Genomic DNA, 21803 nt, shown 5'->3' on the forward strand with positions numbered 1-21803 from the left:
AACAGAAATTATGTAGAAGGGGAGAGTAACAGAGAAGCTAAAGCTGTGATGACCCAAATTCAACAGCAGATGGACTTCTGATAACTTTGTGGTCTGCACAGAGACCACATTTGGTCCAGATTTGGGTGCGTGTAGACGAGATTATGGAGTGGGCTCTTTTTTTTCATTCATCACTGTCACAGGGCAACCCTGTGTAGCATCACTGTTCTGTGACATTGACTGTGTTCAACGGAGGGAAATGGCCTCCCTGTGAGCGCCAAGCCAGCTTCTCCAGCGTCAAGACAGGCCGGTTGGTTAGCGCCCGGCCAGGTCCCTCCGTCAGAGGCTCCCGAGCTCGCTCTTTCCCGGAGGCTGTATCCCTGTCGGTGGAGACGGGGGCCTTGAGCAGCCGGCTGGGTTCCTCTGGACTCTGCCTCCCTACTGGCCACGTGATCTTGTGCAGGCCTTACCTTCCTTTGAGCCGAAGTCTCCTCAGACACAAAACAAAATAACATTTACCTCACAGCACAGTTGGGAGAACTGAGTGGGAAACGCAGCAAAGCCATCCCAGCCCGGAGCAGTGTCTCCGTAAGTGACCGCCGTTGGCCCGTGGGCCGGGTGGCCCGCAGAGGCCTCGTCCCCATGTGCCCAGCTGCCGCGGTCTCCTGTTTCCCTTGAAGGGCGAGAAGGCGAAACACGCCGTAGGTCGAGGAAAGCCGCTGTGTTAGACGCGCAGGCCCGTGACGGCTGCAGAACCCTTGGCTCATCTGTGTCGGCTGCGCTCTCTTCCAGCACCTGCTCTCCCCGCAGCGGGCGCCTGAGCGGCTCATCCAGCTGGCGGAGGGCGACCTGGACACGCTCGTGGCGGAGATGAGTGAGCTTCTGACCAGGGTAGGTGGGGGTCGTGGGTCCTCTCACCGCGACGGATCGGGCCCACTGAGGAAATTTCCTCAGATTCCTGAGGTGGCAACCGTGTTGTTTCTCGTGCCCTGCTTCACGCGTGGGGCAGACGCCCTTGCCTTGCTCCCTCCCCGGACAAAGCCCGGGGCTCACAGCGTCACAGGAGGCCTTGACACCGGTGCTGTCAGGGGGGCGGCTGGCCAGAGCCGGGTGACCGTTAAGTTTTGAAAATGCTATCCGGGCACATGGTGAACGTTCATGGGTCTCGAAGGCCCAAGCCCTGCCTTTGGCAGGGCCTGGAAAAGGAAAAGCAGCCGCCGGACGCTGGCGACTCAGCGCGGTGTCTGTGTGGGGACAGGGACGCAGGCCGAGCAGTGCCCCTGGCCTGGGCGGCGCCGGGACCCGAGGCATTCAGGGCCCTTGGAAAAGTCAGAACGGAAGGTCCGTGGCCAATCTATTAGGCTTTGTCAGGGTGTTTTATTTATTTTATTTATTTAATTATTATTTATTATTATTTTTTTTTATTCGTGTTCAATTTGCCAACATCTAGCATAACACCCGGTGCTCCTCCCATCAAGTGCCCCCCTCAGTGCCCGTCACCCATTCACCCCCACGCCCCCGCCCACCTCCCCTTCCAACCCCCTGGTTCGTTCCCCAGGGTTAGGAGTCTCTCATGCTGTCTCCCTTTCTGAATTTTCCCACTCATTTTCTCTCCTTTCCCTTTATTCCTTTTCACTAATTTCTCATTCACAAATGAATGAGACCCTATAATGTCTGTCGTCCTCCGACCGACTGACTTCACTCCACATCACACCCTGCAGGCCCCTTGTCCTGTCAGGGGTTCAGGCTTTGCAAAGGGCCAGAGGCTGAAGCTTCTTCCTGCAAGGAGGCTGCCGCTGAAAACAGCAGAGAGCCCGCCATCGTGTGGCCGCAGGCAGGCACGGCGGAGGCTCCGGGCCTCGGCGAGCCTTCCACCGCCAACCAGTGGAGCTGGAAAGTTCCTACAGAGGAGCTGGTGCGGTTTTGCTTGCTTGTTTGCTTAAGAACGGGCGCCTCAGGCCGTGAGGATGAGAAGAAAGACCAGTGGCCACACAATCCACCAGAGCCAGGCCCCGCGGAGCGCCGAGCCCTTCCACACTGCCCCGGGCATCCCGCCAGCCTCCCCGGCCATGCTCAGCAGTGGCCCTGAGCTCACACACAGCGCGCTGGGCACTTTTTCAGAATCTTGCACCGGCGAGATACAGAATTCCTTGCCAGATCTAGTTAGACATCAACTAGAGGAAGGAGTACATTACCTCATGTTAATTTAATAGTTGGTCATTTTGTATGTGTTACGTAAATACAGCTAAATATGACATTTTAGGGGCACCTGGGTGGTTCAGCCGGTTAAGCATCTGCCTTTGGTTCAGGTCATGTTCTCAGGGTCCTGGGATCGAGCCCCACTCCCGGGGCCCTGCTCGGCGGGGCGTCTGCTTCTCCCTCTGCCTCTGCTGCTCCACCCACTCATTATCTCTCTCTCTCTCTCTCTCTCTCTCTCTCTCTCTCACGCACACTCATTCTCAAATAAACTCTTAAAAAAATTTTTTAGACTTATCATAGCAAACAAAGTGAACTCAACTTAACAAGCACTTACAAATGTTCCCCCGCGCTGAGTGTTTGCAGATGAAAGATATAAATGAAGCCCAGTCTTTGTCTTCAAGGAACTTCAGTCTAGTTTGTGTGTGTGTGTGTGTGTGTACATATGTGTTTAGATGTGGGGAGGGAGATATGGGACGACTGCGTGCACATGCACACATATAGTAAAGCATGAAGTAAAATAAAGGAATAAGAAATGTACCTGAGAAACACAAGTGGAATAATCTCTACAAGGGTAAGTAGAGAAAATTCCATGGAACAGGGACATTTCATTTACTCATTCATTTTATTGATACTCATTGAGCATCTACCGTGTTCTAGGTACTTTGGCAGAATGACAGACACGGGAAACAGAGGAATAAGCAAAAGTGACACAAGCCTTGCTCTCATTGATCTGATTACAGCCTAATGAGCCACACCTAGAAACACAAAAAATGTTTTACAAGGACACTCCAACCGTTATGATGTCTTAGCCTACATCTTTTCCTCTCTTCAGCAGGCTCTCCCATACTGAATACATCTTTAAAAATAGACTTAATATGTTAGGGAGGTTTAAGGCTAAAAGCAAAGGTTGGACTGTACAGACAGTTCCCATATACCCCCAACCCTATAATACATAGCTTCCCCATTATTAACACCCCCCACCCCCAGAGTGGAACAATTGTTACCGTGAGTGAGGCCGCATTGACTATCATTCAGAGATCGCCGTGTACTTTGTGGTTCACTCATGGTGTCATACATTCTGTGCGTTTTCAGAAATATTTAGTGACGCGTCTTCCTCATGATCGTATCAGAGAGTAGTTTCACTGTCCTAAAAACCCTCTGTGCTCCACCACTCCCTCTCCCCTCTCCTTTCCTCTCGTATTCCTGGCAAACAAATCCTTGTACTGTCTCTATTGCTTTGCCTTTTCCAGAGTATCATATAGTTGGAATCACACGGTAGGTAGCCTTTTTGCATGGCTTTCTTGCATTCCGTAATACACATTTGAGCTTCCCCATGTATTTTCATGGCTTGATTGCTCACGTCTTTTTTAGCACTGACTAATATTTTCCAGTGTCTGGTTGTACCAGTTTATTCATCCATTCACCTACTAAAGGACATTCTGGTTGCTTCCAAGTTTGGGCAGCATGAAGAAAGCTACTGTAAACATTTGAGTATGTAAGTTTTCAGTTCATTTTTGTAAATACCAAGAACCTCAACTGGTGGATCATATGAGGAAAGTATGTTTAGTTTTGTGACGAATCACCAAACCGTCTTCCAAAGTGGTGGTACCATTTTGCATCTCATCAGCAATGCGTAAGAGTTCCAGTTGTCCAGCCCCTCACTAGCATTTGGTGTTGTCAGTGTTTTGAATTCTGGCCCCCCTCATATGTGTGGAGTTGTATCTCCTTGTTTTAATTTATAATTCCCTAATGATACGTGATGCTGAGCATCTTCTTGTGCTTATTTGCCACCTGTACGTGTATCGTCTTCGGTGGGCTGTCTGTTCAGGTCTTGCTGTGGACAAAGTGTTTGTCTCCTCCAAAATTCCTATGTTGAAATTCTAACCACCAGGGTGGTGATAATAGGAGGTGAGTACTTTGAGCAGTGATTAGGTCATGAGTGTGGAGCCCTCGGGAATGGAATTAGTGCCGCTTTAAAAGGAACCCCTATAGAAGAGAGATTCTTCTCCCCCTCATTGCCTTATGAGGATACAGTGGAAAATGGTACTAGGCAATGAGTCCTCACCAGGCACCTAATCTGCTGGGGACTTGATCTTGCACGTCCCAGTCTCCAGAACTATGAGAAATAAACTTTAGTTGCTATAAGCTACCTAATATGTAGTATTTGGTTATGGTAGCCTGGATGGCCTAGAACAAGTCTTTTCATTTTTTTGTTTGTGTTGTTGCTCCTCTTATTATTGAGCTTTAAGAGGTCTTTGTATGTTTTGGATCATAGCTCTCTATCAGATAGTCTTTTGCAAATATTTTTCCCCGATCTGTAGCTTGCTTTCTCTTTCCCTAACCAGTGTCTTTCACAATGCAGAAGTTTTTTTATTTTAATGAAGTCCAGCTTATCAATTATTTCTTTCATGGATTATGCCTTTGGTGTTGTATCTAAAAGTGGTCCCCATATTCAAGGTCATCTAGATTTTCTCCTATGTTATTTTCTAGGTGTTTTATAGTTTTGTATTTTATATGTAGGTCTATTATCCAATCTCCGTTCATTCCAATACTCTTTTTAAATAAACTTGTTATTTTAGAATAATTTTAGATTTATAGAAAAGTTAAAAGATGATAGAGATTTCTTCTATACTCCATATCTACTTTCCCCTACTGTTAATTTCTTGGTATGGTATGTCTGTCACAGCTAATGAACCAGCAGCATTGATTCATCATTATTAATCAAAAACTGTACTTTATTCAGATTTCTTCAGTTTTCACGTAAGGTCTTTATATTATTCCAGAATCCAATCCAGGATACTGAGTTACACTTAGTCATCATGTCTTCTTAGGCTAGGGACTGAGATTTAGACTGTCCTTATTTCTGATGATGTTGGTGGTTGTGACAAGCTCGTATATTTTGTGGAATATCCCTCAGTTGGGGTTTGTCTCATGTTTTTGTGATCAATATGGAGTTATGGGGTTTTGTGGGAAATACCAAAGAGATAAAGTGCCATTTTTATCATTTCATCATTTTTATTACCTAAAATTCAAAACCCATGCAATCGATACATCATATTATCTTGATAACCTGGCTAAGTTAATGTTTGCCAGATTCTTCACTGTAAAGTTACTCCTTTTCCAAGACCATTTTTATCTGGGCATTCTAAAGATCTTATAACTCAAAAAGCCTAGAGAGTAAGGCTGCTGAAAGCAAAGATCTCCTCATTGAAGTGAGGATGAGGAGGAAATGGAAATCCTCTTGTATAAATGAATCTTGTCTCTAGCACATTTATAATTAGAAACATAACTGCCATGGAGACCTTCAATACTCAAGTCAACATGATCAGTTCTTCCTCTGTGGTCAAGCCATATGATAATCAAAAGATGAATTGTTATATAGAGAGAGCCATCACCAGAAGGCGAGATGGCTGAAATATCCGATAGTATCCACCAGCACCTTTATCTGAGGACCGTGAAAGATCCAGTGTCAATCCACCAGAGACTGAGAAGTCCGGTAGCCATGACTTCCACGGCTGCATTACAGGTACAGTGCCTTAAACTAGGAGCCCACATAAGCCCACATGCCTTAAACTTGGGGCCAAGTCTCACTCGCAAAGGCTGTGATGTAATTGGTCTGAGGTGCAGTGAGCCCGCTGGCATTGTCAAGAGCTCTTTGGATGATTCGGATGTCAGCCATGGTTGAAACTATTGAGAGTTGTAGTTGCCTGATAGTTCCAGCTCCCTTTTTACTGGAAAGTTCTTCCTCTGATATAGCCAATCTTTTTGATCCTCCTTTTTTTTTTTTTCTGGTTTGTTAGATGACCAGTTGTTCTCTAACACCTTCTGTAGATTTTTTAAAGCGTTTGGTGAGCCTCATCCTACAGTGCTGAGGTAGGTGTTGCCCTTTTTCTTTCAAGTGCTTATATATTTTATGCTCATTTTTTCCTGGAGCAAACTAGTTCTCTAACAACCTTTGTAAAGAGAATCCAATTCCTCCCCAAACTAACACTTAACGTGTATTTTATGTCCACAAATATTACATAGGCAAAATATTACATAATCATAAATCTCTCTCAATGTATTTTGATTTATTGCTATTTGATCTCCCTCTTGGAATATAAGTGCCTTGAACATAGGAATCATATTTAGAATGTCTGAACTGTCCTACAGTATGTGTGAAGACTGAGATGCTTTTAGATGACAACTCCATTTACTCGATAGCTGCTCTCTTCTTAGCTCCCTCTTCTGTTTCTGTTTCATAGCCAAAGTTTTTGAAAGCCTGGGAGACAGGTCTGTATTCACTTCTCACTCCACTGCAATTTAGATTTCCTCTCCTAGCTTGGTACTAAAGCTATTTCTAGGAGATAACCAATGACAAGTTGGTCATTAAATCCAATGAAAAGTTTAATTTACTTGAAACCCCAGCAGCAATTGCCATTTTTGAGCCTCCCTTCCTTCTTGATATATTCTCCTCTATTTTTCTCTTAATTCTCTGTCCTTTGATTCTCAGCCTCTTACTCTGCCCATCCCTTAAAAGTTGGTTTCTTTGGGGTACAGTCATCAATCTACATCTCTTCTCACATGTAAGTTCTTTTTTGGGCTTTAATTGCCATGCATATATTGATGATTCAAAAATCTATATTTTTAAGACAGACTTTATCCTCCTGCTTCAGTGCTAGAAACCTAACTACTACCAATTGGACATCTCAAATGAAACTCATCATCTTCCTCTTAAAACCCATACTTTTTCCTATTTAGAGGATCTCAGGGATTTGTCCTCCAATATTTAGCCAATCTTCTTCCCCAAAATGAATGAGTTATCCTTTACCTTCGTTTTCAACCCAATCCAATTCCATTTATTTCTATAACCTCTCTTCCTAAACCATATCCAACTCCAGCCAATTATTAATCATATGATAGAGTGAACTCTTCAAACCACAGACCTGATCATGCCATTCTCCTTCAAATTCTACAACAGCTCTCCATTTTACTCAATATGGCATATGATGCTCTCCCACTGTGGTCAGATTCTTGCTTAGCTATGCAGTCTCATCTTTCCCTCAACTCATCATGGTCTGGTTATCTGGACCTTGATGCATTGAATAGATAAGCCAGAAAGCTAGAAATTTTCCTTGGTCCATTTTCTTCCTCATTGTACTCCCACTTATTCAACCCATCAGCAGATGCTTCTTGTCTAGATCTCCTCTCCACTCCTCAGCTCTCATTCAATCTCCGTAATCCTAAGTTTGAAATTACCACATTGGAGGGAGGGCAAGATGGCGGAAGAGCAGGGTCCCCAATCGCCTGTCCCCACCAAATACTAGATAACCTTCCAACCATCCTGAAAATTTACGAATTCGGGCTGAGCTGAAAGAGAGACTAGCTGGACTTGCTACAGTGAGAAGAGTCAGCGCTTCTCAAGGTAGGAAGACGGGAAAGAGAAATAAAGGAACAAAGGCATCCGAGGGGGAGGGGCCCGCGAGAGCGTGCTGAAGCCGGGGCGAGTGTCCCCAGGACAGGAGAGCCCGTAGTCCGGAGGAGCTAGGAGCTGCACCCAACCTTCCCGGGCGGGCGGAAAGGGGCTCGCAGGGAGGTGGAGCAGGACCCAGGAGAAGCGGGGATGCCCTCGGGTCCTGGGACACTAACAGGACCCTGCGAGCGCAGGAGAGTGCTCCGAGTCCCTAAGGGCTAGCAGCTGACGGAGGGGGACCAACCGGAGCAGCTCGGAGGGGCTCGGGAGCGGGCTCCAGGGGAGGGAGCTGCAGGCGGGAGCGCGATCCAACAGCGCAGGCCCCGGAGCACAGGGCGCCGGGACAAGCCCAGGATCCGGCCTCCACCGGGACAGGCATATCCTGCGGAGGCTAAATCCAGGCTTCCAGAGTTGCCATAGAACTGCTGCTGTTCTTGGGGCACACGGGGTGTAAACAACCCCAGCGAGAACCCGGCAGCAGGCAGGGGCAGGCAGCTCCCCAAGTGCTAACATCATGAAAAATCAGCACAGGCAGGCCCTCACCAGAAGGACCAGTGGACGGACCAGTGATACTCCCCGTGTTCCAATCAACTTGTTTTTGGCCACTCTGTCACTGAGCAAAGAATGACTAGGAAGGAAAACCTCACTCAAAAGAAGAATCAGAAAATGCCCTCTCTCCCACAGCGTTACTAAAAATCTGGAATTACCTTCAATGTCAGAAAGCCAATTCAGATGCACTATTCTACAGCTACTGGTGGCTCTAGAAAAAAGCATTAAAGACTCACGAGACTTCCTGACAGCAGAATTTTAGATACAATCAGGGAAATTAAAAATCCAATGAATGAGATGCAATCCAAACTAGAAGTCCTAAGAACGAGGGTTAACGATGGTGAAGAACGAGTGAGTGACATAGAAGACAGTTAATGGCAAGAGGGGAAACTGAGGAAAAACGAGACAAATCAATTAAGTCCATTGAAGCAGATTATGGCAAATAAATGACAGTTAAGGAAGAAAAACCCTACGTTTAATTGGGTTCCCGAGGGCGCCGAAAGTGACAGAGGGCCAGAATAATGTATTTGAACAAATCTAGTGAAAACTTTCCCAATCTGGGAGGGAAACAGGCATTCAGATCCAGGAAATAGAGAGGATCCCCCACTAAAATCATAAAAACCGTTCAACACCTCGCACATTTAATAGTGAAGCTTGCAAATTCCAAAGATAAGAGAAGATCCTTAAGCAGCAAGAGGGGGACAGAAGTCCCTGACTTTTCATGGGAGGAGTATTTGGGTACAGGCAGACCTTCACAGAGACGTGGCAGGCCAGAAAGGGATGGCAGGCTATATTTCAGGGTACTAAAATGAGAAGAACAGCAACCAAGAATACTGAATCAGCAAGGCTCTTCATTCAAAATGGAAGGGGAGAGATAAGAGGTTCCAAGAAGGCAGAAATGAAAGAATATGTGGACCTCCAACAGCTCTGCAAGAATTTTAAGGGGGACTCTATAAAACTCCCTTTAAGAAGAAGTTCAGTGAACAATCCACAAAAAAAGGACTAAATAGATACTGATGACACTAAACTCATATCTGTCAATAGTACTCTGAACGTGAATGGGCTTAATGACCCCATCAAAAGGGCAGGGTTTCAGACTGGATAAAAAAGCAGGACCATCTATTTGCTGTACATGAGACTCATTTTAGAAGAAGGACACCTACAACCTGAAAATAAAAGGTTGGAGAAACCATTTACCATTCATAGGTCTCAAAATATACCTAAAACTATAGGTACACTTCTGAAAAATTGAGGAAGAATCAAAGAGATCGAAAAAATATTCCATGCTCATTGGATTGGCAGATTAATATTGTGAAAATGTCAATGTTACCCAGGGCAATTTACACGTATAATGAACCTATCAAATATCCATGGACTTTCTTCAGAGACTTAGAACAAATTATTTTAAGCTTTGTGTTGGAATCAGAAAAGATACAAACAGCCAGGGAATTTTAAAAAAAGAAAACCATATCTGGGGGCATCACAATGCGATTTCAGGTTGTACTTCAAAGCTGTGTTCATCAAGACAGTGTGGTTTTTAACTATTTTTTTTTTTTCCACTTTTTTAATTATTTAAAAATTTTTTTTCGACAAAAACAGACATATAGATAATGACAGACAGAGAACCAGGAGTGGACCCTGACTTTATGGTCAACCTAATATACGATAAAGGAGGAAAAGACGAACCACTGGAAGGAAGACACTTCTCTTCAATAAATGGTGCTGGGAACATTGGACATCCACATGCAGAATAATGAAACTGGACCACTCTCTGCACCATACACAAAGATAAACTTCAAAATAGATGAAGTTCTAAAGGTGAGGACAAGAATTCCATCCAAATCAGAGGAGAACTCAGGCTACACCCTTTTGACACTTGGCCATAGTAACCGGAGAAGGAAAACAGTGTATGTTCTCATTCATTTGGGGATATGAATAATAGTGAAAGGGTAATTAAGGGAGGGAGAAGAAAATGTGTGAGAAATATCAGAAAGGGAGGACAGACATAAAGACTTCTAAACTTGGGAATGAACTAGGGGTGGTGGAGGGGGAGGAGGCGGGGGGTGGGGGTGAATGGGTGACGGCCCTGAGGGGTACACTGCAGGGATGAGCACTGGGTGTTATTGTATGTTGGTAATTGACACCAATTAAAAATTAATTTATAAAATAAAAAAAAAAAGAAATTACCACATTGGCTTTCTAGTACTCCCCTGCTTTTACTCTTGTTTTCCTTCCACTCTGTCCTCTACAGTGTAGCCAGAATGCACTTTAGCTATTGCAAATTTGACGATGTCCCCCAAGTGCTTAAGCTCTTCCTCCCAACTTCTCATTGCTCTTGGGTTAAAGGTTCAATTCCTCTTGTTGGCCACATCTCCTGCCATCACAGCTTCTGGCCATACTGCCTTTCAGTTACCTCACCCCACCACAGAGCTTGCCCACGTATTTTCATTAGCCTTTGAAGTAAATCACCTTCTCCTATATTTGGTTAACATCTGTTAATCCCAGTTCACCTTTCAAACCCCAGCTCATGGAACCCTGCCTTATGAGAGATATTTTAGATGTGATGAGACTCCTCCTATAGCTATTTTATACCACTGTGCTTATTCTTCAGTTTGTAATTATAAATTTATTTTCATGATCATTCAACAAATACCTCTCTACTCTAACAAACTACAGGCTCCAAAAGGGCAGGGGGTATGTCCTTAATTTTTTTTTTCTCATCATAGTATCACCAATATCATGCACACAATACTTCAGTAATATTTGTTTAATCAACTATGAATAATTTAAATAATAGCATTTGAATAACTAGATGACAGGTGTAAAAACTCAAAATAAGGATTGATATTTAATGTCTCTAAAATACACTAAAATCAGGCATATATTTATAATTATATTCAGTTGGATGTTTTACTTCCTTTGATAAGCATCTCTTAAATGTTTATCTGTAAGGTGAGAAAGCTATATAATAAACTGAACTATATAAAATATCAAATATAGCTTTATTTGCATTGTCTTTTACTGCCTATTTAAAATCAAACTTAAATAAAACTTGTTTCTGGGGCATCTGGGTGGTTCAGTCAGTTAAGTGTCTGCTGCCTTCATTCGGCTCAAGTCATGATCCCAGGTGAGCTCCCTGCTCAATTCAGCATCTGCTTCTCCCTCTCTCTTTGCCCCTCCCCCATTGTCTCTCTCTCTCTCTCTCAATCAAATAAGATCTTAAAAATAAATAAAAATTGTTTCTAAAATTATGAAACTAGTTTTTAAATGATTTCCGTGCCAACAATATTATATGTCTACCCTATTTACAATTTGAAAAGGTTTAAGTTGCCAATATTTTTTATTTCTGCTATTATATTTTAAAAGAGAGAGAGAATGCATAACACATCATACTTGTTTTGTTTGGAATTCTTAAAACTGACCCCTGAAATATTTAGGGAGAAATTGCATAGAACTCACCTATCACCAGAGGGCCACTTGGCTTCTCCCTCTCTCTTTCCTTGTGTGTTGTCTAATGGTTTGTCTGAGGAGTATTTCACTTATACTTAGATATACAAAATTGGTAGCTTTTGAAGATGACCCTTAAGAATATCATGTAAATGATTCCATCTAAAATTTAATTTTAGCAAAAAACCACGTAAGTCTGCAGATGCAAAAGTGGATGGCATCTAAGCAATGTTGTCTATTCACTAGTTAGATTTGCCCCATTAGATTCTAGTTTTAACATAAAGAAGGCACAAAATGAAAGACACTAGTAATATCCCACCAAGAAAATTATGTGCAGATTTCAAGAGGCACAGTGAGAACTGCTTGAGCTAAAGCAAGAAAGTAACAGCTACATTGTTCAGAGCTAAATTAATGCATGCCTAATGGTAATGCATGCTGCCTAATATAAATACTCTAAAAAAGAAAGAAGAAGAAAAATAAAGGGAAAAAAATACCACATTCTGTGGACTTGAATGTAAAAAAAAGGTAATAAAAGTAGGAGAGAAACACAAGGTACTGCTTAAAGCATCATTTAGAAAGGCAAGCTGGAAAGATTGTGGAACTGAGGTTAGAGGATGTAAAAATAAGAAAATCAAAGACAGAGAACGAAAGGAAGATTGTACGACATAGTAGGATAAATGAGAAGACATTTGTCAAAGACCCAAAGGACAAGATAACAGTGAATAAGAAGGAAAATGACTAAGGGATGGAATGGTAATTTAATAAAATGCAAGAAGACCCAAACTGAATCAGACAGCTCGCTCCTATCACAGAGTATTTAGCATCCATCTGTGACATTATGGATAGCCTGTCCGGGTGAAACAGAGTGTCATGAATTTCGCTTCTACCATGAGACCACTATCTGTCACCCCTCCAAATAGCTCATAGAGCATTTGTCATAGGCTTCCCTCATGAGTCTCTCTCATGGGTGGTTTCGACAAGGGTGACTCTTCAACTTAATTATTGTGCAATAAGACATGACTTCTAAAAATATGTTCCTATGATGTTCTGATATGGATTCTTAAATATGTTAATTTACTGAAACCTAAAGTTTATACACTTAAAGTACTCCCTGAGCTCAAGCAGTGTCCCTCCTCCCACCCAGAATGCTCAGCTTTTCCATGTATTTTCCTAGTCTTCCCGGATGTTAGCTAAATTAGTGCTTGATATGGACAAAATATAAAGCCGTGAGACAGAAAATTTGTGTTTTTCCCCCAACTCTGTGTGTGTGTAAGTTCAGATAAGTCACTTAACCTCCCCCACACCTTCATTTTCATCAGTGTCAGAATAGGGACTATGCCCTCTGTGCATCTTTATGGCAGGAAGAGTAAATGTGACACAGGTGTATTAGAAGCCCTTCTCAGCGCACATATTAACCCAGGGTAGAGCTGAGCCTGACTCTCTAGCCCATCTTTTAGAGCACCAATACCACAAGTCCGTGCCTTCCTTGCCAGGAACCTCACATTTCCTCCTTTTCTGGAAATGATCCAGAGGAACAGCAGCTCTTCTCGTCTCCACGGGGGAAGGCTGGTGTCTTCCTCAGTAAGCACTGTGCTGGCCCCAAAGCCAACTGCCTCCTCCCAGCCCCAGCCCTCCTATGCCAGCATGCCACTTGGCATGTAATGGTAGGTGATTTTTTTTGTATATTTTTTATTGGAGTTTGATTTTCCAACATACAGCATATCACCCAGTACTCATCCCGTCAAGTGCCCCCCTCAGTGCCCGTCACCCAGTCACCCCCACCCACCTCCCCTTCCACAGCCCTTGTTCATTTCCCAGAGTTAGGAGTCTCTCATGTTCAGTCATCTTCACTGATATTTTCACTCATTTTCTTTCCTTTCCTCTTTATCCCCTTTCACTATTTTTTATATTCCCCAAATGAACGAGGCCATATACTGTTTGTCCTTCTCCAACTGACTTATTTCACTCAGCATAATACCCTCCAGTTCCATCCACGTCGAAACACATGGTGGGTATTTGTCCTTTCTAATGGCTGAGGAATATCCCACTGTATACATAGACCACATCTTCTCTATCCATCATCTGTCAGTGGACACCGAGGCTCCTTCCACAGATTGGCTATTGTGGACATTGCTGCTATAAGCATCGGGGTGCAGGTGTCCCGGCGTTTCACTGCATCTGTATCTTTGGGGTAAATCCCCAGCAGTGCAATTGCGTAGGGCAGGTTTATTTTTAACTCTTTGAGGAACCTCCACACAGTTTTCCAGAGTGGCTGCACCAGTTCACATTCCCACCCACAGTGCAGAGGGTTCCCCTTTCTCCACATCCTCTCCAACATGTGTTATTTCCTATCTTGTTAATTTTCCCCTTTCTCACTGGTGTGAGGTGGGATCTCATTGTGGTTTGATTTGTATTTCCCTGATGGCCAGTGATGCAGAGCATTTTCTCATGTGCTTGTTGGCCATGTCTATGTCTTCCTCTGTGAGATTTCTGTTCATGTCTTTTGCCCATTTCATGATTGGATTGTTTGCTTCTTTGCTGTTAAGTTTAATAAGTTATTTATAGATCTTGGCTACTAGCCCTTCATCTGATAGGTCATTTGCAAATACCTTCTCCCATTCTGTAGGTTGTCTTTTAATCTTGTTGAATGTTTCTTTAGCTGTGCAGAACCTTTTTATCTTGATTATGTCCCAATAGTTTGTTTTTGCTTTTGTTCCCCTTGCTTTCGTGGATGTATCTTGCAAGAAGTTGCTGTGGCCAAGTTTAAGAAGGGTGTTGCCCGTGTTCTCCTCTAGGATTTTGATGGATTCTTGTCTCACATTTAGATCTTTCATCCATTTTGAGTTTATCTTTGTGTCTGGTGTCAGAGAATGGTCTAGTTTCATTCTTCTGCACGTGGCTGTCCAATTTTCCCAGCACCATTTATTGAAGAGACTCTTTTTTCCATTGGATAGTCTTTCCTGCTTTGTCAAAGGTTAGTTGACCATAGGGTTGAGAGCCCATTTCTGGATTCTCTATTCTGTTCCATTGATCTATATGTCTGTTTTTGTGCCAGTACCACACTGTCTTGATGAGCACAGCTCTGTAGTACAGCTTGAAATCCGGCATTGTGATGCCCCCAGCTATGGTTTTCCTTTTCAATATTCCCCTGGCTATTCGGGGTCTTTTCTGATTCCACACAAATCTTAAGATGATTTGTTCCAACTCTCCGAAGAAAGTCCATGGTATTTTGATAGGGATTGCATTGAACGTGTAAATTGCCCTGGGTAGCATTGACATTTTCACAGTATTAATTCTTCCAATCCATGAGCATGGAATATTTTTTCATCTCTTTGTGTCTTCCTCAATTTCTTTCAGAAGTGTTCTGTAGTTTTTAGGGTATAGATCCTTTACCTCTTTGGTTAGGCTTATTCCTAGGTATCTTATGCTTTTGGGTGCAACTGTAAATGGGATTGACTCCTTAATTTCTCTTTCTTCAGTCTCATTGTTAGTGTAGAGAAATTCCACTGATTTCTGGGCATTTATTTTGCATCCTGCCACACTGCCGTATGCTGTATGAGTTCTAGCAATCTTGGGGTGAAGTCTTTTGGGTTTTCTATGTACAGTGTCATGTCATCTGCAAAGAGGAGAATTTGACTTCTTCTTTGCTAATTTGAATGCCTTTTGTTTCTTTCTGTTGTCTGATTGCTGAGGCTAGGACTTCTAGTACTATGTTGAATAGCAGTAGTGAGAGTGGACATCCCTGTCATGTTCCTGATCTTAGGGGAAAGGCTCCCAGTGTTTCCCCATTGAGAATGATATTTGCTGTGGGCTTTTCATAGATGGCTTTTAAGATGCTGAGGGATGTTCCCTCTATCCCTACACTCTGAAGAGTTTTGATCAGGAATGGATACTGTATTTTGTGAAATGCTTTCTCTGCATCTATTGAGAGGATCATATGGTTCTTGTTTTTTGTCTTGTTGATATGATCTATCATGTTGATTGTTTTAAAAGTGTTGAACCAGCCTTGCATCCCGGGAATAAATCCCACTTGGTCATGGTGAATGATCTTTTTAATGTACTGTTGCATCCTGTTGGCTAGTATCTTGGTGAGAATTTTTGCATCTGTGTTCATCAGGGATATTGGTCTATAATTCTCCGTTTTGGTGTGGTCTTTGTCTCATTTTAGGAATTAAAGTAATGCTGGCCTCATAGAACGAGTTTGGAAGTACTCCATCTCTTTCTATCTTTTGGAACAGCTTTAGTAGAATAGGTATTGTTTCTTCTTTAAACGTGTGATATAATTTCCCTGGGAAGCCATCTGGCCCTGGACTTTTGTGTCTTGGGAGGTTTTCGATGACTACTTCAATTTCCTCCCTGGTTATCAGCCTGTTCAGGTTTTCTATTTCTTCCTGCTCCAGTTTTGGTAGTTTGTGGTTTTCCAGAAATGCATCAGTTTCTTCTAGATTGCCTAATTTATTGGCGTATAGCTGCTTATAATATGTTTTAAAAATTGTGTTTGTATTTTCTTGGTATTAGTTGTGATCTGTCCTTTTTCATTCATGATTTTATTGGAGTCTTTTCTCTTTTGTTTTTAATAAGGCTTACTAATGGTTTATCTATCTTATTAATTCTTTCAAAGAACTAACTCCTGGTTTTGTTGATCTCTTCTACAGTTTTTCTAGTCTCTATTTCATTGAGTTCTGCTCGAATCTTTATTAACTCTCTTCTTATGCATGGTGTAGGTTTTATTTGCTGTTCTTTCTCCAGTTCCTTTAGGTGCAAGGTTAACTTGTGTATTTGAGCTTTTTCCATTTTTTTGAGGGATGCTTGTATTGCGATGTATTTCCCTCTTAGGACTGCTTCTGCTGTATCCCAAAGATTTTGAATGGTTTTATCTCCATTCTCATTAGTTTCCATAAATCTTTATAATTCTTCTCTAATTTCCTGGTTGAGGAAATTAGCAGGATGCTCTTTTACCTCCACATGTTTGAGTTTCTTCCAAATTTCTTCTTATGATTGAGTTTAAGTTTCAAAGCATTATGGTCTGAAAATATGCAGGGGACAATCCCAGTCTTTTGGTATCGGTTGAGACTTCATTTGTGACCCACTATCTGGTCTATTCTGGAGAAAGTTCCATATGCACTTGAGAATAATGTATATTCAGTTGCATTTGGATGTAAAGTTCTGTAAATATCTGTGAAATCCATCTGGTCCAGTGTATCATTTAAAGTTCTTGTCTCTTTGGAGATGTTGTGCTTAGAAAATCTGTCATTTGCAGAAAATGTTGTGTTGAAGTCTCCCAGTATTAGTGTATTATTATCCAAGTATCTTTTTACTTTGGTTATTAATTGATTGATATACTTGGCAGCTCCCACATTCGGGGCATAAATATTCATGATTGTTAGGTCCTCTTATTGGACAGACCCTTTAAGTATGATATAGTGTCCCTCTTCATCTCTTACTACAGTCTTTGGGATAAACTTTAATGTATCTGATCTGAGGATTGTCACCCCTGCTTTCTTTTGAGGACCATTTGAAGGATAAATCGTTCTCCAACCTTTCATTTTCAGGCTGTAGGTGTCCTTAGGTCTCAAATGAGTCTCTTGTAGACAGCAAATAGAAGGGTCATGCTTTTTCATCCAATCTGAAACCCTGCACCTTTTGATGGGATCATTAAGCCCATTCACATTCAGAGTAAGTATTGAAAGATATGAGTTTAGTGTCATCGTAATACCTATTCAGTCCCTGTCTTTGTGAATTGTTTCTTTGGGCTTCCTCTTTCTTTTACAGGGTCCCCCTTAATATTTCTTGCAGAGCTGGTTTGGAAGTCACATATTGTTTCAGTTTCTGCCTATCTTGGAAACTCTTTATCTCTCCTTCTATTCTGAATGAGAGCCTTGCTGGATAGAGTATTATTGGCTGCATGCTCTTCTCACTTAGGACCCTGAATATATCCTGCTGCCCCTTCTGGCCTGCCAAGTCTCTGTGGACGGGTCTGCTGTTAATCTGATATTTCTCCCCATATAAGTTAGGGATCTCTTTTGCTGATTTAGGGATTTTCTCTTTATCTTCGGAATTTGCAAGTTTCACTATTAAATGTTGAGGTGTTGAACGGTTTTTATTGATTTGGGACGGGGGATCTCTCTATATCCTGGATCTGAATGCCTGTTTGCCTCCCCAAATTAGGGAAGTTCTCAGCTATGATTTGTTCAAATACACTTTCTGGTCCTCTGTCCCTCTCGGCACCCTCTGGAACCCCAGTTAAACGTAGATTTTTCCTCCTGAGGGTGTCATTTATTTCCTTTAACCTTTCCTCATGGTCTTTTCATTGTTTCTCTCTTTTTTCCTCAGCTCCCTTTCTTGCCATCAACTTGTCATCTATGTCACTCACATTTTCTTCCACCTCATTAACCCTCGTCGTTAAGACCTCCAGTTTGGATTGCATCTCATTTAATTGATTTTTAATTTCGGCCTTATTAGATCTAGATTCTACAGTAACAAAGTCTCTAGAGTCCTTTATGCTCTTTTCCAGAGCCACCAGTAGCTTTATAGTTGTGCTTCTGAATTGGCTTTCAGACATTGAATTGTAATCCAAATTTTGTAACTCTGTGGCAGAGAGTACTGTTTTGGATTCTTTCCTTTGTGGTGAGTTCTTCTTTCTAGTCATTTTGCTCAGTGCAGAATGGCTAAAAATGAGTTGTATTTGTTAGAAGCGCAAACTCTTCTCTCTGTAGCATTCCAGCTGTTCTCTCTTTAAATCTCAGGTCGAATTTGTAGGTTTTCAGGATGATTTGAAAGTTATCTAGGTAAGTTGATGGGGACAGGTGACTTGGGGACCTTACTCCTCTACCATCTTTCCCCTCCCCCCCCTAATGGCAGGTTTCTACCACCGAGGCCAGTGACAAGAATGCAGCGTGGTTGGGATGGTGGTGGTTGGGACGGCGGGGTCCTCTGCCCGGCTCCCCTCCTAAGCATCAGCGGCAGCTCTTGAGCATGGGCTTCCAGTTAGGCTCTGAAAAATGCCCAGGAACTGCCCAGCCATCCACATTCACTGGCAAGCACAGCACCTGGCATGAGGCCAGCTTGAAAGGTGCTGGGAAGGCATACAGAAAGATCCTTTTTGGTTCCTCCAAAGGGCTTTGGAACTTCAAAGGGATTTGTAGTTGGTTTATTATTGTGTTAGCTAATCACTCAATGTCTCCCATGCCCGGCACCCCAAGGAGTAAAAACAGAAATGAAATGACTTAGAGCCTCAGCCCCATGGACAGAGATTAGATAGATATCCAAACACCTCACAAAGTAACTACCCAACATAGTCACAAATGGTGGTAATAATGACAGTTGGTTTTGAAAATCTAAGAAAGGGTCCCATCCAGATCACCCTGAAGACCCTCCAGCATCAGGACCTCAAGATTGACGTGGACCTCTGCAGGTCAGGGAAAGCTCCATAAGACAAGGTTGAATCAGGAAAGGGGAAACAGGTTCTTGCTGTAGCGGGTCAAAAATTAATTTATTCAGAAAAGCCCTCAGTGCCCATCTTGCTATAAAACAATGTGTAAGTGTTGAGGAACCTCGTGGTGGCAAAGCCTAAAGCCATCGCAGCACAGCGGCAGCTACACCCGACAATCAGATCCTGCCACGGCATCACGGTTAGCACACACACACACACCACGGTTAGCCCCGCCATGGCACCAAGGTTAGCCCCCCACCCCCCACAGTTAGCCCTCCCCATACCACGGTTAGTACCCTCACGGCACCAAGGTTAGAGGCCCCCCCCCGGGCACCACGGTTAGGCCCCCGCTTGCATCGAGCGGTGCTCGGCTGGGCTGCGCGCACCAGGCAGGTCAGCATGGGGCGCAGGTGCAGGTGCGTGTGCACCTGGATGGGGCGGTGATGCTGCATGCAGCAGGTCTACCTGGTGCGTATGATATTATACGACCAAAAATTGGATTGTTCAGATCGTTATTTCTCCTATGAAACATGAATAACGTTTCATAGCTTTCACATATTTTTAGTCTATTGAATCCAAACATTTAGTGTCATGACCTGCTTCACATCTAACCCAACACTGATTTCAGAAGGAATCTTTGTGAGGTGCCTAGGTGGCTCAGTTAAAGGTCCAGGTCTTGGTTTCAGCTCAGATCATGATCTCATGGGTTGTGAGATCAAGGCCCTTGGAGGCCCCCCCTGAGAGCCTCTCCCTCTGCCCACTCCGCACCCCACGGGCTCTCTGTCTCTTGTACTTTCTCTTTCTAAAATAGATCAAAAAAAGGGGGAAAAAAAAACTCTGTTACCTGGAATCCACCGTCTCTGTTCTATGGCAACACGGAATAATGCCTTTGTGGAATTGGAAAAACAATTGGAGCAACCGTAAACAGAAATGCCAAATTATTGACAGTTACTATTGCTGATTGAAATATGTATAAAATGGGTAAGAAAGCCCATTCTTTCAAGCTAAATACCTGGGGGAGGGGCAGGGGAGGGGAACATCTTAAAATGAAAATCCTATTTGAAAATGTTTTGATCATTGAATGTGAGATCCTTCCAACATGATCGGAAGAACTGTGCAAGAACAGGCAGTTATCTTCCTGGTTATGTTTTTTAGTTTGGGGGGAAAAAATTGGTCAGTGTCCAGTTACTGTCTACTTCATCGTTGTATTGCAGTAACAGTTTTAAAGTCACCATTGCATGTCTGCTTTGGATGCATCCCTTTGTGAAGTGTAGCACTTGGGGGCAGTGGGGAAATGCAGCATCTGCTCTCCTTCCCTTCCTTTCCCCTCAGCAGAAATGGGTTTATCAACAAGTCACAAGTTCAAACTGCTGCTTTTCTTTAAAGCCAGAAAATGCTGAATCCGTTCAGAATTAATGCAAATGTTTCAGAACTGGGTTTCTGATGTTTATAAATACATTTCCTTATTAGATGAGAATGTGTGACCGTTGGTGTCAGTGGGAAGATATTACTTTCAAAAAGAGGACAGAAGTATAGTCCAGAATCTCTTGTTGTGTTAGGAAAACTAGAGAACTCTTTTGGAAGAGTTGGAAGATGCAGGGGGGAGAGTACTTTGGAGAAGATACAATCAAGGTATCTCACAGTATATTAAAAGAAAAATTTGAATAAGAAAGAAAGAAAAGGAAAGGAGAAGAAAAAAAAAGAGCCTAAGCCAAAATAGTCAGGGAGGACTTCACAGAGAAGGTCAAGTGGGTACTGACTCTTTAAGGCTGCATTTATTTTGGGTAATTGGAGAGGAGTTTCAGTAGTACAAACAAAAGCTCTTTTTGAGAGTGTTTGTAGAAAAAGAGACAGAATGGTAAAAAAAAAAAAAAGTTGGCAAGGTTTGTTAGGTAATTGCTTAATCATTTATTGATCGTTCATCCAATACTTGCTATCAGTTAGCATCACACCAGGAGCTGGGTATTAAGTGATGAGCAAAACAGGCCCAGTTTCTGCTCTCTGACAGCTTACCCTTCCTCCAGGGAGGCAGCCAATAAGTAGGGGAGCCATAAGTAATTCTAAAAGGCATGGTAACTATGATGAAAATGTTCCATGGAAAGTGGCCTAGAAATGGCCACACCCAGAGGGGACACTGACGCTGAAAGATGACAGACGATGAGGATCTGAAAGGACAGGAGAAGTTCATTCCAGGCAAAGGCAGCAGGATCCGAGAAGGGCCTAAGGAGGAAAGAGGTTGGCCTAGTTCACGCACCACATGGACTCCAGGGAGGCTGATTGCATAGGGCCTTAGTGATCACTCTTTAAGCTTGGTTCTTACCTTGGGTCATGGAGAATTGTTCACATCCAACCATTGAAGTGCTCATATAATCCATACCCAGTTTGTTGATGATGACACTTTACACATTGTTGTATAAATTAATTAAGGAAGAAGAATGAAAGGCAGCCGGTGGGATTGTGACCATCCAGAATTTAAAAGAGACGGGGTATCAATACACATTTATTTTAAAAAATTAGATGCTTTCAGCTGTGAACCAGAATTGGTAGCCTTCATGGCGTGAATATGTAAGATACGATCTTTTAGGAATATAATTGCTAAGGTGTTGATAAATTAGTAATATAGATAAGGGTTGATAAAGCAAAGAATAAATTTTAAGTTTGAATCATAATGTGCAGCTTCTGTGTGGTAACACAGTACTGCTAATTCATGACTCATTAAGATATTGAAACTAACCATAACATGGA

At 42.7% G+C, this 21803-nt stretch overlaps 1 protein-coding gene across 1 annotated transcript in view; it reads left to right on the top strand.

The window, feature by feature from the left end:
• Window positions 1-21803, top strand: part of LAMA2 (laminin subunit alpha 2) — a 586660-nt gene that overhangs the window by 435948 nt on the left and 128909 nt on the right. The window contains exon 35 of the mRNA XM_055309905.1: window positions 772-870. Coding sequence (XP_055165880.1) covers window positions 772-870 — 99 coding nt within the window. The remainder of the gene's footprint in view (window positions 1-771; window positions 871-21803) is intronic.

Source organism: Nyctereutes procyonoides, unplaced genomic scaffold, assembly GCF_905146905.1.
Source record: "Nyctereutes procyonoides isolate TBG_1078 unplaced genomic scaffold, NYPRO_anot_genome, whole genome shotgun sequence".
Classification (NCBI taxonomy): Eukaryota; Metazoa; Chordata; class Mammalia; order Carnivora; family Canidae; genus Nyctereutes; species Nyctereutes procyonoides.